Raw genomic sequence first — 14,955 nt, forward strand, 5'->3', positions numbered from 1 at the left:
CTTGCTCCAACGTCTCCGGTCTAGCACCAGACACAACACAGTCCCTACCATCCAGCTTTCAACAAAAACTCGATCTTTTCAATCCCAGGTTAACCATCCTCCAGCATCCAAAAATGAAGTGGACTCTCGCTACCGTCACCGCTGTGCTTCTCGCCGCCAGCCCTGCGATCGCCGCCCCGGCACCCGTTGTGGTTGTCGAGGATGCAGTGAACACCACGGTCGCTGAGCGTGAGAACTCTGGCGCTGGCAAGCGCATCGTCCTCTGGGAGTGGACCAACACTCGCGACATTGACAGTGTCGGCAACCTCCGCACCTCGGCCGGCAAGCTGAGCAGCTCGAAGGAAATCAAGAACATCATGAACTGGGAGACCTGGCGTCCGACTGAGCTGCCTACCGGCCTGTACTACCAGCCCATGGTCCGCACCAAGGCCCAGACGTCCGGCGACGCCTGGAACAACCTGCTCAGCGCCATCAACTCTCAGCCCAACAAGAACCAGAAGCCCATTGTTCACTTCTACAACGAGCCCGAGTACAATGGCATCTCGGCCCAGGACGCCGCCAACACTTGGAAGTCGCTCATGCTGCCCCTGCGCTCCAGCAAGGGCGTCGAGCTCGTCGGCCCAGCCATCTCCAGCTCTCCCGAGGGTGTTGCCTGGCTCAAGTCCTTCATGGGCTACCTGAGCAGCAGCGAGAAGCCCAACTACGTCGGCGCGCACTTCTACACCAACAAGGACTCTGGCGTCGATGGCGAAATCTCTGCCGCTAAGAACCACCTGTCTGGCCTCATCTCTAGCTACGGCCTCCCCCTGATTGTCTCCGAGATTGCCAGCACCAGCCGTAACTACAACGACGTCTACAAGTTCACCACCACCATGTCCGACTGGCTTGACGGCCAGAGCAAGGTCAAGATGTACGGCTTCTTCGGCGTCTCCCGCCAGCCTGTCAACGACTTTGTCAGCCCCCAGGCCCAACTCCTCGACACCTCCGGCTCCTGGACCGCCCTCGGCAAGTACCTCGGCGGCTTCTAAAGTAGCCTCCCGCCGTGGTAGTCGCCATTGATGCAGTTTTGGAACAGACTGCGATCACGACCCACGACTTTTTAAGCTCCAAGTCCCGCCTTTCTTTCGCTTCTTTTCTAGGGACTTCGAGTTGCACTTCTTTTTGTTTCTTTTGTCACATGGGTCGATTCGGTGGGAAGTGGGAGGATGAGTGGTCACGGCGAAAGCTTGGCCCCTTCTTCACCTTCCCATGAACCTTGCCCAGTGAATTTACCCTTCGTGCACGATGTAGATACTTTCTTTCCATTTTCCGCCAGATCATTCCGATAGTCACTCTGGACAAGCTCTTCCTGTGCCGGTGACGACTGATCAGGGCGGCAAAGTATATATCACTTTCTTCAGGTTATCGATTCTTTGCATAGACTTCAAATAGAGAAAGCTTCTGAGAACTGTTGCTCCTTTCAGTTGATGTGAACCTTGGCTGCAGTGTGTGAAGTGTTGGGTAAATCACGACCTCGGTGCGGTCCTGGGCAGGAGGAATCTCCATGTCCTTCTTTTCTCGCTTGTGGTGAAATCGTTTTTCATTTTATTTTCTTCAACTTCTGATAAAAGTAAAAACAGAAAGAGAGAGAGAGAGAGAGAGCTAAGATGAGTAAGACAATCGAGAAGAAGGACCTTTTCTTATTTAAAGAAGAAATAGAAGAAAAATGTGACCATGCATCGTACAAATCACACCTCGTACAGGAAATCCGACATCACTGCCCATTTACTACCGACCCTGTGATTTTCTTCCGAGCAGTCCTCCTTGGGAAAAGACAACATGTAAATCCGCAATTCTCTCGGCCCAGGGCATTTCCTGTTCCTCTTCAAGCGCTGGCTGCATGGCCTGACCTGCTGGTCCCCTTTTTCCCCACCTTTCTTTTTTGGCTCTCCCTCCCCCCTCTCCTTTCAAAACACCATCGTGAGCGAGCGGCCGGGCCGGAAGGGCATACAATTACGCAAATCCACGATGCTGGTATCGTGGCTCGCTCCGAGGCTGCGCCGAGGGGAAAGGGGGGGGGGGTGGGCAATAGAGAGGATATCCATCGATAAGAAGCATTCTCATGTGTTGCTGCAACCTTCCGACAATCCCTTTTCTTTCCAAGAAGCACACAGGGCAGGGCCGGAGGGCATGGGGACATATCCAGATCATTTGGTGAAGGGCACTTCACCATGCATCATCGGCTCTCTTAACCTCTTTCAATTGGCTCTTTTCAGCTTTCATTTCCAGCCTGACAAACACGCTCATATACACACACATATATATATAATGATATAGTTTTACTGGTGTCCGCCCAGCCTTTTCCCTCCTGGGATCCCTTCCAACCTACCCGCTGAAGAGCTCACCCCATACTCCCGACCCCAGCCCAGATACTGAAAAAAAAAACAATAAAACCAATACTATCGAAGAAAAGAAAACACACCCATTCCCATAAAACGCCGAGCGATGCAGGAAGAAGAAAACCAGTAGTCTCCGGCCACTCTGCAAGAGTCGGAGTCGGGTAAAGAGTACGACCGAGGAAAAAAACCAAAGGACAAAGAAACCTCCCCAGAAAAGCAGAGCAAGGGGGGAGGGGGTTCCGGTGGTGATTTCTGTCTTGAGGTAGGAGGAAATATACCATGTCTATGGCAAAAGGTGATGGGCATATACAGCACGAAACCGAGCTGGCCTTTGGACTTTTTGAACATCAACACGTTGGATGCGTATGTCGCATAGACAAGATTTGGTTGATGTGTGTATATGGGATGGTTGTCATTTTTTGCTGTTGCTGTTGTTGATACAGCGCGCGCGCGCTCGATGCAGATGATGCCAAAGACAAGCCCAGAAAAGGGGGGAAAAGAGGCATGTACACAAGTCGTGCTTGAGCGCCTTGAGGGATGGTTAGGAAAAATGTGCCGGGGAGGCGGCATACTAGAGCCACATCCGCACTGGTAAAGAAAATAAACATCAATGTGGGGTGTGCAGGCAGAGACTACGCCGCCTCCTCGCTGGGCAGCAAGCTGAGCGCAGCTTGCCGCAAGATGCGCGCCGTCTTTTGGATAATGGTTTCCGTGAGCTTCCAGTCCTCGGCGTCAATGGCGTCGCGGATGTTGGGGAAGTATGCCTCGTCGTAGCCGGACCACAGCTGCGGTCCGAAGACGACGTGCTTGAACTGCGTGCGGTTCGTGATCTGCAAACGAGAAAAGCACAAGGCTTGTTAGTGAATGAATCCAAAGCTTGCACGATCTGATCTCATGATGATATGGACTTACACCACCGCCAGGCTCCAAATCCAGGAGCGCAGTCTCAAACGCCGCCATCCGGCTGTTGTAAGCGATGCGCGAACGCGTGACGCTGTTGGCCTCCCAACCGTTCGAGTGGATAATGGCCCGCTGCCACTCGTCCTCCCACTTCTCAAACTCCTCCACCGCGGTCTTGACCTCCTGCACGGCGTCCCTGACCGGGGCCAGGTGCACCTTGTCCTGGAGCTTGAGCTCCTCTACCCATTTGATGAGGTCTGCAACGTACTTCTCCAGCGCGAGGCTGTAGTTGCCCATGTCAAACGGCAGCACGGGCCGGTCGCACAGCTCCAGGATGATCAACGACAGGACCCGACCAAGGAGGTTGTGGTACACAAAGCCCGGGTCACCCACTCGCGACATCCAGTCAAAATTGTCATATGACGAGTGGTAGGGATGCATCGGACCGTCAAAGTGTATGTCGATCGAACTTGTGCCGGCAATGTCCTGGAAGGCCACGTAGTCACTGCCAGCTCCCAGTCCCTCCAGCTCGCCGTTGCGCCCGTCCCACAGCGCGCGCAGCGACGCATTGAAGTTGGGGTCCTGCACGCGGTCGAGCACGCGAGTGAGGAGCTTGCGGTACACTGGAGATGCGGCGGCATGGAACTCGCTGCCAGTCACCGCGGTGTCGAGGTTGACGTAGGCAAACGCGTTCTTGCGAAGCTCGTCCACGTTCGCTTCGACATATTCCGTGCTGCCGATCAGGTTGTACTCTTCCGCATCCCAGCTCATGAACTCGATCGAGCGCAAGGGCCGCCAGCCGCGCGCAACAAGATCGCCAAACACGCGCACAACCTCCAGCATGACGGCCGTGCCCGAGTTGGGGTCCGCCGCGCCAAAGGCCCACGCGTCGCGGTGGTTGCCGATGATGATGGATTTCTCCGTCTGCTCGATGCCAGCGATCTTGCCATAGATGTTCCAGATCGTCTTCTGCTCGACCTCGTCCTGCTCGTTCTTCAGGCGGACAATCGGCGAGGAGGAGTTTCCAGTCCACCACTCGACATCAGGCACGCCGCCACGCCAGGCTTCCGTGACGGGCTGACCCATGCCTTGGATGTGCTGCAGCAAGACTTGCGCATCCCTCCAAGCGAGAGGCAAGCTTGGGATCCGCACAAGACCATTTGTCTGCTCAACCTTCATGCGCGGCAGGCCGGGCTTGCTCTCCCATCCAGGGGTCAGCACATCACCCACAACCCAGCTCATCAAGCTGACAGAGCCTCGCTGTACGCCGTCTGCGGGCATATACCGACCCGAGGGTGCCACATCGCCCTTGAGGAAGCCATCGTCGGCCGGATCGCTGTAGATGAGACAGCCAGCGAAGCCGGCCAATTCCGCAGCCTTGACCTTCAACGCGCGATCCCCTTGTGTACCGTAGTATCGGACAAGCGCAATCGCGCCCTTCGTGTCAATGCCCATCTCCTTCAGCTTCCGGAAGTCCTCTCTCGACCCGTAGTTGGCGTAAATCAGGTGGCCCTTGACGTCGCCGGCTTTCGAGTGGCCGTGGAAGGCATACGTTTGGTGTCCAGCACTCTCGCCTCCAATCTCGGGCTCGTCAAGCTTGGCGGACCAGATCGCCTTGTCCCCGTCCTCGGACATGATCTGCACGGCCCGCCCGTCCTTCGTGGGGTAGTTGAGGTAGACATGGTAGTCGTCCTCGTGCACCTCGTCCAAGCCACTCCGGAGGAAGTGGTTGTACACGTCCTTGGCCAGCGCATAGTCGCCCTCCGTGCCGGCGATATGCGCGTAGCTCGTAAAGTGCTTCAGCGTGTCCCGCATGCGAGCAGTGTCGATGCTCATGACGACGTGCTGGCGCACAGCCTCCGGGTCGAACATCTGCCCGCCTATCCGGCGAGACATGCTGGTGAAGAGGTCGCTCATGAAAAGCAGGTATATGAAGCCCAGCACGATCGTGAGGCCCACCAGCCTGCCGATGAGAATGAACGCCGCACTGCTGTCGATCTCGGGCATGCGCTCGCGCAGCCGCTCGCGTATCGTCTGCGTGGCGGCGCTCTCCCCGCCAGCCTCCGCGTCACCAGCGCTACCGCTGCCGCTGCCAGCAGCAACACCGTCGCTCTGTCTGGGGAGCCGCACCGTCATCCGCGGGATCCGCCACCTCCACTTCCAATTGGGCAGCGCGAGCCGTTTCCTCCAGAGCAGGCTCCGTGAGGATCGGGAGCTGCTACTCGCGCTGCTGCCGTTCAGCGGATCCTCGATCTCGAGCTCCTCCATCTCGCGCCGCGTCCGCGCCCCGCCAACATCGCCCCCGTTGTGGTTCGGGTCGTCGTCGTCGTCGTCATCATCGCGGTCGCTTTCGAGTGTCCATTCTGACGCGCCGTCCTCGTCCTCGTCGCTGTCCACGCGTGGCGGTTGGTAGCCTGCCGGTGTTGTCCGCCGCGGCCTCGACGACGATGACGCGAGCAGACCCTGCGCCTCGGTCTCGGAGTCTGGTCTCGTGTCTATCGGCGACGCGGGCGGCCGCCAGTCGGGATTTGATGATGACGATGAAGCATTGTTGTTGCTATAGCCGCGCGTGGCCTCCTCGTAGCTCGGTACTGGTGGCGGCGGAGTGTAATGTGACTTCTCGTCGGAAGGCATGTCGTTTCTCGGTTTGGCTCGAGGGCCCTCCTCGAGCAGAGGAGCGTTGCGGGAGGGGTGTCGTTCTACCGGGGGGTCTTCGGAAATCGGCCGGGTCTGCTACTGAGGTTGAGGAGAGACGTATTTGTTGGGATGCGACTGCGCAAGTTACCGACTTCGTGAGCTTGACGTTGGATGATCTCGGGTTCGCATCACCGGGGGGTCCAGGGGCGGATTGATCGTTGTGGCGGATGATGCGCCTGGGTTACGTGGCAGCCTGGCAAAAGCGGACGGAAAGGAGCGACAGGACCGGTGACAGCTGCAGACGATATGCCTCGCTGTCTGAAGCTGTAGGAGGCAGGCTGCGCCGTGGTCGAAGGAAGTGGTTCAGGTATGCGATGATGAATGATGGGATGCCGACCGGTCGTGATCGAGTTGCCACTAAGATGAGCACTGGGTAGGGGTTGGCCTCAGTCACTCACTAAACGAGGCCAGGCGACGGGTTCGTCAGCAGGAGCCGCAGCGCGGGTCCGGTCTCAAAGGGTGGGACAGCTGGCTGGTTTCAGGGGTGCAGTTAGGGGTGGGGGCCTCTAGCTCTCGTTCCCGTCTCGGGCCCAGAGCCTGGGGTAATCAACAGGCGAACGTCCTCTGGCGGCCCTTTTGGATTTGGACTCAAGGGATTCTCTGTACATTTCGACGTGCCCACGATGGTTGACTTGACCCGTGCTTAGAAGGGAGCCTGGGTTCTCCAGGTGGTTGTGACGTGACAGAGCATGTCCTTGGCTAGGGCTGACAGATGAGGTGCGCCGCCAGGCAGGCCGCTCGGATAAACGGCCTTCGCACATGCAGGGCGAGAGTTCTGGCAGCCCACGCAGGGGCGAGACAAGGGGTCCACTTTGAGCGACAGGGCCAGAGACATTCAACCCGTGCCACAGTAAGCCAATCATGCAGTGTCCTGCGTCTAGATAGAATAGTAGGGTCCTTCAAGTGGCTCAATGCTTGCTATTTCACGCTCCTTCCTCGTCTCAAAGACTACTCTCCGCATGCCATTACCAGACAAGACATCTATGTACACGTCACTTCTGTGCCTGCTGCCTGTGGTCCACCTCATCGCCCACCCCAATTCATTGCGGCTTGAGCACGATGCCTTCATATTGTCGGCTAGCAATGTTCTCGAGCGTGTGGTTGAAGTGCTTCTTGATACTCTCCAGCCCAGCCGTGTCCTGGTTCACACCCAGATTCGAGTGAATGAGCTCAATGAGGCCATTGATGTACTTCGTTGTGACCTGCAGCGTTTCATTAGCATCGTGCTTGGCCAGGCACGTGGACGGCAGTCGTCTTACCGATTCATTTTGTTGGTCAAAGTAGTAGACGTAACGGTCAAGGATCTCGACAAAGAGCTCTATCGATGTCGACTGCTCCATGCAAGAGTCGGCTACACGCAGAGCACGTTGTAGGCACTCGAGCACGCGCTTGCCATCTCGGTATAACTACATCACGTTGTTAGCTTGCTTGCAATATCTCGATGGCCGTGGATACCAAACTCACCCCGTCTTCAGACTCATCCGTCGCTGCAATCGGCGTGGCCCACCACAGATGTGATGCTAGGTACACAGCACGGCACTGGTCAGGCTTCCGCAGCAGCTTGCTGCCATGGAGGGCGCACTTCGTAATCAGCGTGTCGTAGTTCTCCTTGCCAAAGTTGCGCGTCTGGTGCAGAGCACTAGCGACCACACAGACCGCCTGAAACTGCGCCTTCGAGTCCGAAATGGCTTCCTCGTAAACCGTAAACGCCTGTGCAAAGTACTCGTACGCGACTTCCTCGAAGCCCAACATGTCCGCAGTCTGGCCACAAGAGGCAAATAGGCGCAGTGACATCTCGGCAGCACCGGGACCATTGACCTTGGTGTACAGATTCGAAATGGCAGAGTGCATGAATTTGTACAGAGCATTCGACTGCGTTTCCCAGTTGTCGTCATAGTGCTCCCTAGCCTTGAAGCGTCGTGCAAGCTTCATGCCGGCAGTGATCATGGGCGGTGTGGTCGTGCGGATTCTCTCGTTGCCGTCGGCATACGCCTTCCGGATCATTTGCAAGAGCTTGAACTGCGTATCGTTGTCCTCGGCATCCAGCAGATGTACGATCCGCGCTAGCCAGCCCTGCTCTTCCATTGTCTCCTCCGTCTCCATTGGGCGCCGCTGGGGACCACCAGGATATCCTGCCGGAGCTTGGGAGCCTTCCTTGATCAGAACCTTAAGCACCTCGAGCACATTCTCGAGCTGCGCGACGGTCGAGATCTTGGTCAGAGTTCTCAACAGGCTTCTGGCGACTTCTCCAGCGACAGCCCTTCTCGTAGGATACGTCTGCGACTGCAACAACGGAACGTAGGTTGGCAACGACAACGCCGTAAACATGGAGACATATCTCTTGAGCGGGGCTTGAAGGAGGGAGAGCAGGCTCTGCTGGGCGCCCGGCGAATGCAAGTCGGCACTGTTGGCATGTTCTCTGACCTTGCGATTCGCGTACTCCAGCACCTGGTCCACATAGTCGAGTCTGTTCGGGTAGATGTTGAGTGCGAGATTCGTCAACGACACCAACAGGGCAATTGTGTCCTGGATAGGAAGTTGCTGCATGTTGACCAGATTGTTGACTTGCTCAAAGAAGATCTCGTAGAGCTTGATGTCCTTGGGTATGCCGCGCTGCTTCTTGGCACCATCCTCATCCGATTGCTCGGCTCCACCATCTACCGCTGTCGTCTCTGTGCCAGCCTCGCTGGGCGCCGCCTCATTCCCGTTCTCAGAGGTGGCAGCCGCCGTGCTGACCGACTCGGTATCTTGGTCGGCCTCGTCGCCATTCGCATCGGCTTTGCCCTCGCCCGGGGCAGGTTTCGATTCTTGCTGCTCCTTGCCTAGTCGCACCTTTTCTAGGAGCTCCGCAAGCGCCTCTTCTTCGAGCTTCGAGCGGTCGCCCGACTCGTCCGCCTGCGATTCCCGTTCCGCGTACGCAGATAGTCTATCCATGAGACCAATGACGATCGACTTGACATTGACGTGCGGGTTCAACCTCGAGACGGCAGCCAGGAACTGGTCCAGGGTGTGTAGGTGGAACTCATCAGGGAAGACCTGTGTGATGATCTCGAGAAGGTACTCCTGAGCCAAGACATCACGACACTGCACGACCTGCTCGAGGAGAGGGCCGAGAATGCCATTGCTGTAGGTGTCCAAGTCGACCAATTGGCTGAGGCGCACAATATTGCTTCCGACGAGCAGCTGGAGCTCCTTGCGCTCCTTTGTCCGCTGCTCGCGTTCTCTCGAGTGGCCTTGATGCTGCAGCCTGACCCAGAGCTTATTCATCTCGACAAAGTTGGTGAGGACGAAATTGATAGAGTCCTGCAGGTTGCCCTCGGGACCATCACCCTCGCCGGCGGGGAGGTAATCGCGTGCTTGGCCAGAGAGGTAGTATCGGAGGAACAGGCCGCGGATAGGATGCTGGACTCCACGGCTCATGTCCATCATGTCCTTCATGAGCTCCTTGACGGGGGCGTCCGGGATGGCCATGTAGGCCGTCCCCACTGTGATCATGAGATACATCCGCGGTATGATATTTCCGGCATACTGAACGAGCTCGTAGAGATCGGCGAGGTGGTTGTGCGGGTGGTTCTCGCGAAGGTGGACGGATAAGTAGCGCAGGGCGTCAAAGACGGACATGTACAGCTCGTAGTACTGCTTCGGGCCGAGACTGCTGGTGCGGAGCTCTGATACAAGTGTCGAGCTGCAATGGAGGTCAGGGTCAGATGTCATGCTCACCACGTGGTTCCAAGGAATGCAAGACTCCGGAGGGGGATTGACAAAGCGACCCTCCCGCGCGAGCGGCTTGAGTACTTACCAGCACTTGAGGGCGTCCATGAGCTTGCCTGGAGTGTCGAGGCACTTGCGCATCAGCACAGTCTGCTGGCGGACTGCCACGAGGGCATCCTCGAGCAATCTCGCCTGGTCCTCTGGCGGCGCTGGTGTCGTCGTCATGGCGGCGGATGTGTGTGTGGGTTATCGACCTTAAGCTCAGCAGGGAGCGCTTCAAAATAGACCCAGATGCAGGCACCGATATGGGTCGGGTCCGTAAGACGCAGGTGCTGCGCTGCGCTCTTGTCTGCAGCAGAGGTGATTGTCGCTGCTGCCGTGATCTGATCGCCTGGGTCTCGCGATGGGATGGGCCTGGTGGATGCGGAGGCGAGGTCGGGGAGAGCTGCGAAGTTCTGCGCCGGCGCAATGCCAAGGTGGGATGGGAGACGGGCCAGGTCAGGACGATTGGATTGACGCAGCTGAGGCAGCTCCCAGCACCACGAACTGGAGGCCCGGGCTAGGCTCCCAGCCAGCCGCCAGAGCTGCGCTCGCCAGGGGGAACGGCCCCTGCTGATTAAGCCAAACCCCCAGTTATGACGCGGTTGCCCACTCTCCACCGTGCAGTGGGCCAGACAGTCATTGCCTGCTCACACTCAAGTCCCAAGTCGTGAGCTGTAGATGAATGCCAAAGCGAAGATCCCAAGCTTGCCCGCCTTGTCCTTTATGCTGCTAAGACATAGTGATACACCAGACGTGACTAGTATCACCAACAATGCTGCGTCTGGAACCTGTTATACGTGTATTCTTGATCTCATTACGACACTTCTTGTCTTCTACGCCTCTTGGTGGCTTGCATAAACGCCCTAATCCCTCCGTCTACTGTCCCAAAACCTCCTTGGCCAGATCGCTCTTCTGCTCCTCAGTCAGGATCTCGTCCTTGACCTTCTCTGCCTTGGCGGCATCAAACCGCCACAGACCACCCGTCTTGTCCGCGTCGCCATCGGCACTGAGCCCGACGTGACCAGCCAGTGACGCGAGCAAGGGATCCTGGCCCTCCACGGCATTGAAGTACCTCCGCTCCCACTTGCGGCCCTCGGCCTGCTCCTTCTTGCGCAGCTCGCGCTGGGCGTTCTCGATCTTGGTCTTCTCGTTGGCCACGAGCGTCATGTCGCCCTTGGCGATGCCGTTGGCCACCTGAGCCCAGGCGCGGCGCGACTCGAGCGGGTGCTGCTGCTCAACGGGCGCGATCTGGAGCTTCGAGGGCGCGTTGTTCTCCGGGTCCCATGTCTCGACGAGGTTCTTGGCCGAGTTGCCCTTGGCCGGACCGGCGTGGATCTCGAAGGCCTTGGTCCACTGCCCGGAGACGTTGTAGAGGACGTCCTTCTCTTGGCCGGTGGGGTATAGCGCGGCCGTGAACGAGTTCTTCTTGCCGCTCAGCCAGCCCTTGCCGCTGTAGTCGATCTTGGCGGTGAAGCCGGTTGAAGAGGTGATGTAGGATGCTCCGTCGAGCTCGATGAACGGGGCGCCAAACAGGAGACCCTCGACGTGAAGAGAAGGCAGGGTGATGATGTACTTGTCCGCGCCACCCTCGCTGGAGGCGTTGGGTACGGAGAGAACCGCATGTCCGATCTGCTTGATGTTGATCGTCTTGGTGAAACTGGCCTTTTGGGCGTTGAAGCCTTCCAAGTGGACGCCAGAATTCTTGTTGGTGATGCTATAGGCAGTCGCAGGAGGGTGGTGGCTGCAGTCTTCCGTGTCAGCCATAGCACATTCAGCTCACACTTGAGAAGTGTGGCAGAGGCTTGTCTACTCACTTGACCTGCTCGCTGATGAGCTCGGTTGTGCCCGCGGCATCCTCCCACTTTCCAAGGAACAGCTCTCCCAAGAACGGGTTCAGAGGCTTCTTCTCGTTGCCATATTTCTCGGAGCGTGCAGCGTACTGCTGCTTGAGGGTCGTCAGAAACCACTTGAGGACGAGGACTGCCCTCTTCGCAGGGTCGGCTTCGTTGGCAGGGGCGGCAAAGACGGTCGGGTGCTCAGCCCAGTACGAGCTGAACTCGGTCAGACTTGTCGAGGAGAGGATGAATGGCGGGGCTGTGAGGGACGAGAGATCGCCGTTGAAGGACGAGATTGACTGTACACGAGGGGATAAAAATGTCAGCGCATCATCCAATCAAGTTTTCCGGGGGTCTCTTCCTCAACCCTGGGAGTCGCAGAGTGGCCATGGTGTTGAGATCGTACCTTGATGAACGATGTCCAGCTTGCGCTGGTTGCTGGGTTTTGGGAGGCGGCTTCGGCCATGGTGTCGCGTGTCGTGCTCGAAGGGGTGGAATCGTGGCTTGGGCAGGCGCTGGATTGAGTAGATGCGAGCTTGTCGTAGGGTATAACTGTCGGCTCTGCTGAAGTATCCAAAAGTTTGTGTGGTAGTTGTGTTTCGTCGCTGAGAAGGGTTCGTGCACACAATGTTGTTGTGGATGTTGGGTCCAAGACGCAAGGGACAAGTGTGGGTACTCGACAGGGAAGCGGCTGCTAGTCAATTAGCACGATATGTAGAACCGCATGTGAGTTGTAGATGGGTAGAAGACCAGTAGACGCGTCGAGCAACACGAAATATGAAAGGACATACAGGGCTAGAACCAAGCTCTCAACAATCAGGCCCAATGATGGCGCATGTGAGACTAGGTGGACGCTTGTTCGCCCCGGCCTTGCTTGGTTGCCTCCTCCGTCTAGTCTCGTTGACCCGGCAGGATATTGCGCCACGCCACTTTTCCCCGGACCCGGAATCAAGCTCGCGCGCAGCAGTGGCCTCCCCCTCCATCTATGATGCACTGACGGTGCTGCCCCCAGGCGGCTCAGCATGCGGTTCTTGCTCCACCGCACAAGATTCGCACCCAAGATCTCACGGCTCCCGTAAGCCTTGCCCCTCCTCCACCAACGTCATCGGGCGAGGCATTGCACATCCCTGCACGCATGAGTGCCAGGGGCATGGGCACGTGTGCGGCACCTGCCCACGTTCACTCAGCGCGCCATGAATCATTGCATAGGACAGACTTGCCACATCCACTGCTTCCTGGCAGCGGCACTCATCATCGGAATGGGATCGGCTCTTCGCACGCCAAAAAGAATCACAATAGGTCGGTTGCAAACGAAGCAGCGTGATGAATCTCGTCACAAGAGCCATTCTCTAAGCTCTAAAGTCTATCATATTATGTGGTGGATGTATCCCCAGGATTGCACATGTGAAAATGCCCAGAACGCCAGGGGCCAGTGTCCTCCACCGACCCAATGCCGCAAGAAAAAACACTCCCAAAGAAGATGGCGCTGGACTCAGTACAAGCTGGTCAAGGCAGCAGGGAGTGGATGACACCGGTTGGCAGCAGTCGTAGCGAGCTGGGGATTGATTCCCGACAACCGTCCCTCCAGGTAGTCTCCAATGATCGCCCACGGCGCATGGTTGCACACCTTGGTGCGCGGGTCGTAGCTCCAGGCCAGGCACCTGTCCGAGTTTTGGAACTGGCAGATGCGTTGGCACTTCTCGACGCTGTCCACATTCTGCACCGTGGTGCTGTACTCGTCCAGCCGGCCGACGTACTCCATGTTGGCCCGTATGGGCTCCTCGAGGAATGAGCTGAACGAGGGCGCCCCGTAAATGTCGGCGAGGTCGCGCCAGAAGACCGGTTTTGTCATCTTCCCGAACGTGATGCTCACTTCCTCCATCGTCTCTTTGTCACCAAGGGCATGGAAGGACAGCAGCGGCGCGCAGAAACGGTCGATCCACATCCTCGTCGTCCACGGGTTCTCGCCGTTGAACATGCGCCGGTATGTCTCGTCAAGATAGACGCCGACCTTCATAAAGGTCGTCGACAGCAACTTGTCGCCCCACGTGATGGAGGCCGACTCGAGATGGCCCTCGGCAACGACTTGGGGGTTCAGGTCGTATAGCTTGCTCATAGCAGAGCCGGAAATGATCACTGACGAGCCTCCGTGGGGAAAGCGTCCCTTGTAGTCGCCGACTGGATTTCCGATAAGCTGTGGCTTTGCGGGGTCCAAGTGACCCAGCAGCAGATTCAACGAGTGTTTGATGACATAAGTGTCGTCGTCCAGCATGAGGTACCACTTCTTCTTTGGCATATTGAGCCAGACATACTCCAGACTCGACAAGAACTGTCCAAAATATCAGCCGCTATCTCTTATTCTGCTCCTCAGAATCTGACCGGGGTTCTCTGCGGCGACGGTGCAAGTAGACTCACCTTCAGAGCATCCAGCTCCCAGCCCATGCTCTTGCCCAGCCCGTCTGCGAGCTGCCACTCTTCCGCCTCGACCGCAGCGGCGAGATGCCTGTATTTGCTTATGCGTTCCAGGTGCTCGGCAGCGGCCAAGGCGCCTCTCTCGAGGTTCCAGCCAACAATGTCGACCACCGGCACCGGCTTGCCTGCCAGTTTGTACTGATCCTTTGCCTTGTTGGATACGGGAAAGTCTTGTGTCACGACTATGTCGGCGATTAAGCTTTCGTTGGCGAGTGCATATAGCGCACGGGGCACGCGATCTCTCGTGCCGAACCCAGTTTTGACAATTATGCCAATGTCCTTGGCGGCGTCAACGGGCCATCGCTGTTCCTTGAAGAGCCAGGCATCGCTCGGGTGCTTCTCTTGGACGTAGTCTTCGATGACGTTGGAGTGGAACCGAAAGAACGATCGTATTGAGCTGTCGTATGGCGTCAGGCTGTAGAGGACCAGCACAGATATAACGAGTATGATCGTGAGCCTGGCGCTCCGGTACGCGCGACGCATTGTACCACCGTGGCCCCAGCCAGCGATTTCTGCAGCTTCGCGGCTTCGTGATAATGCTGCTCCTATGTACGGTTCGCTTGCAGTGGACCTTGTCTGCGCTGCGGTCGGACTCGCGAATCGAGGGTTGTCGAAGAGCCTAGCCGTGCGCTCGTGGTGCAGTGCCGAGAAAGGTTGGTGGGGGCGCTCGTCGCCACGGTTGCTCTCAGGTGATTGGCGAAGCGTGAGATATATTCTCGACAAAGGGCAGCATCAGGATATCGAGATTGAGCATGTGGATGTGGTCCAGACCTGGAGTGAAGTCTGCGCTGGGTCGGGGCGGGATAGGGGAAAGTTCAATTGCTGCGTCGCATCTAGGAGCAGCCCTGGAGGAGCTCCAGTCAGGGGTAGGTACGCGGTGACTGCCGCTAATCGCAAAGTTTACCGCTGCCAAACCAGCC

At 57.4% G+C, this 14,955-nt stretch overlaps 5 protein-coding genes across 5 annotated transcripts; 1 reads left to right on the forward strand and 4 right to left on the reverse strand.

Moving 5' to 3' along the window:
• Window positions 1–113: 113 nt before the first annotated feature.
• B0I36DRAFT_357143 (glycosyl hydrolase catalytic core-domain-containing protein) lies at window positions 114–1,028 on the forward strand (the record flags this gene model as incomplete). Its single annotated transcript, XM_046157757.1, has 1 exon — window positions 114–1,028. One exon carries the CDS (start codon window positions 114–116, stop codon window positions 1,026–1,028), a length of 915 nt encoding a protein of 304 aa, XP_046017803.1.
• Window positions 1,029–3,010: 1,982 nt separating this feature from the next.
• B0I36DRAFT_233189 (uncharacterized protein) lies at window positions 3,011–5,912 on the reverse strand (the record flags this gene model as incomplete). The annotated part of the gene is made up of 2 exons (XM_046149215.1): window positions 3,011–3,208; window positions 3,291–5,912. 2 exons carry the CDS (start codon window positions 5,910–5,912, stop codon window positions 3,011–3,013), a joined length of 2,820 nt encoding a protein of 939 aa, XP_046017804.1.
• A 914-nt stretch (window positions 5,913–6,826) lies between these two features.
• B0I36DRAFT_309215 (vacuolar sorting protein) lies at window positions 6,827–10,174 on the reverse strand. The gene is made up of 4 exons (XM_046152110.1): window positions 9,775–10,174; window positions 7,440–9,660; window positions 7,235–7,381; window positions 6,827–7,177 (listed from the first exon to the last, which is right to left on the reverse strand). Exons 1-4 carry the CDS (start codon window positions 9,909–9,911, stop codon window positions 7,016–7,018), a joined length of 2,667 nt encoding a protein of 888 aa, XP_046017805.1. The 5' UTR covers window positions 9,912–10,174; the 3' UTR covers window positions 6,827–7,015.
• A 430-nt stretch (window positions 10,175–10,604) lies between these two features.
• On the reverse strand, window positions 10,605–12,029 carry B0I36DRAFT_370761 (uncharacterized protein; the record flags this gene model as incomplete). The annotated part of the gene is made up of 3 exons (XM_046159942.1): window positions 10,605–11,469; window positions 11,543–11,862; window positions 11,970–12,029. The coding sequence occupies 3 exons, from the start codon at window positions 12,027–12,029 to the stop codon at window positions 10,605–10,607; spliced, it is 1,245 nt and encodes a 414-aa protein (XP_046017806.1).
• An 850-nt stretch (window positions 12,030–12,879) lies between these two features.
• B0I36DRAFT_309219 (uncharacterized protein) lies at window positions 12,880–14,843 on the reverse strand. The gene is made up of 2 exons (XM_046152111.1): window positions 13,979–14,843; window positions 12,880–13,892 (listed from the first exon to the last, which is right to left on the reverse strand). Exons 1-2 carry the CDS (start codon window positions 14,516–14,518, stop codon window positions 13,056–13,058), a joined length of 1,377 nt encoding a protein of 458 aa, XP_046017807.1. The 5' UTR covers window positions 14,519–14,843; the 3' UTR covers window positions 12,880–13,055.
• Between the last annotated feature and the right edge of the window lie 112 nt (window positions 14,844–14,955).

This window comes from Microdochium trichocladiopsis (genome assembly GCF_020744255.1).
Source record: "Microdochium trichocladiopsis strain MPI-CAGE-CH-0230 chromosome Unknown B0I36scaffold_1, whole genome shotgun sequence".
NCBI classification, from domain to species: Eukaryota; Fungi; Ascomycota; class Sordariomycetes; order Xylariales; family Microdochiaceae; genus Microdochium; species Microdochium trichocladiopsis.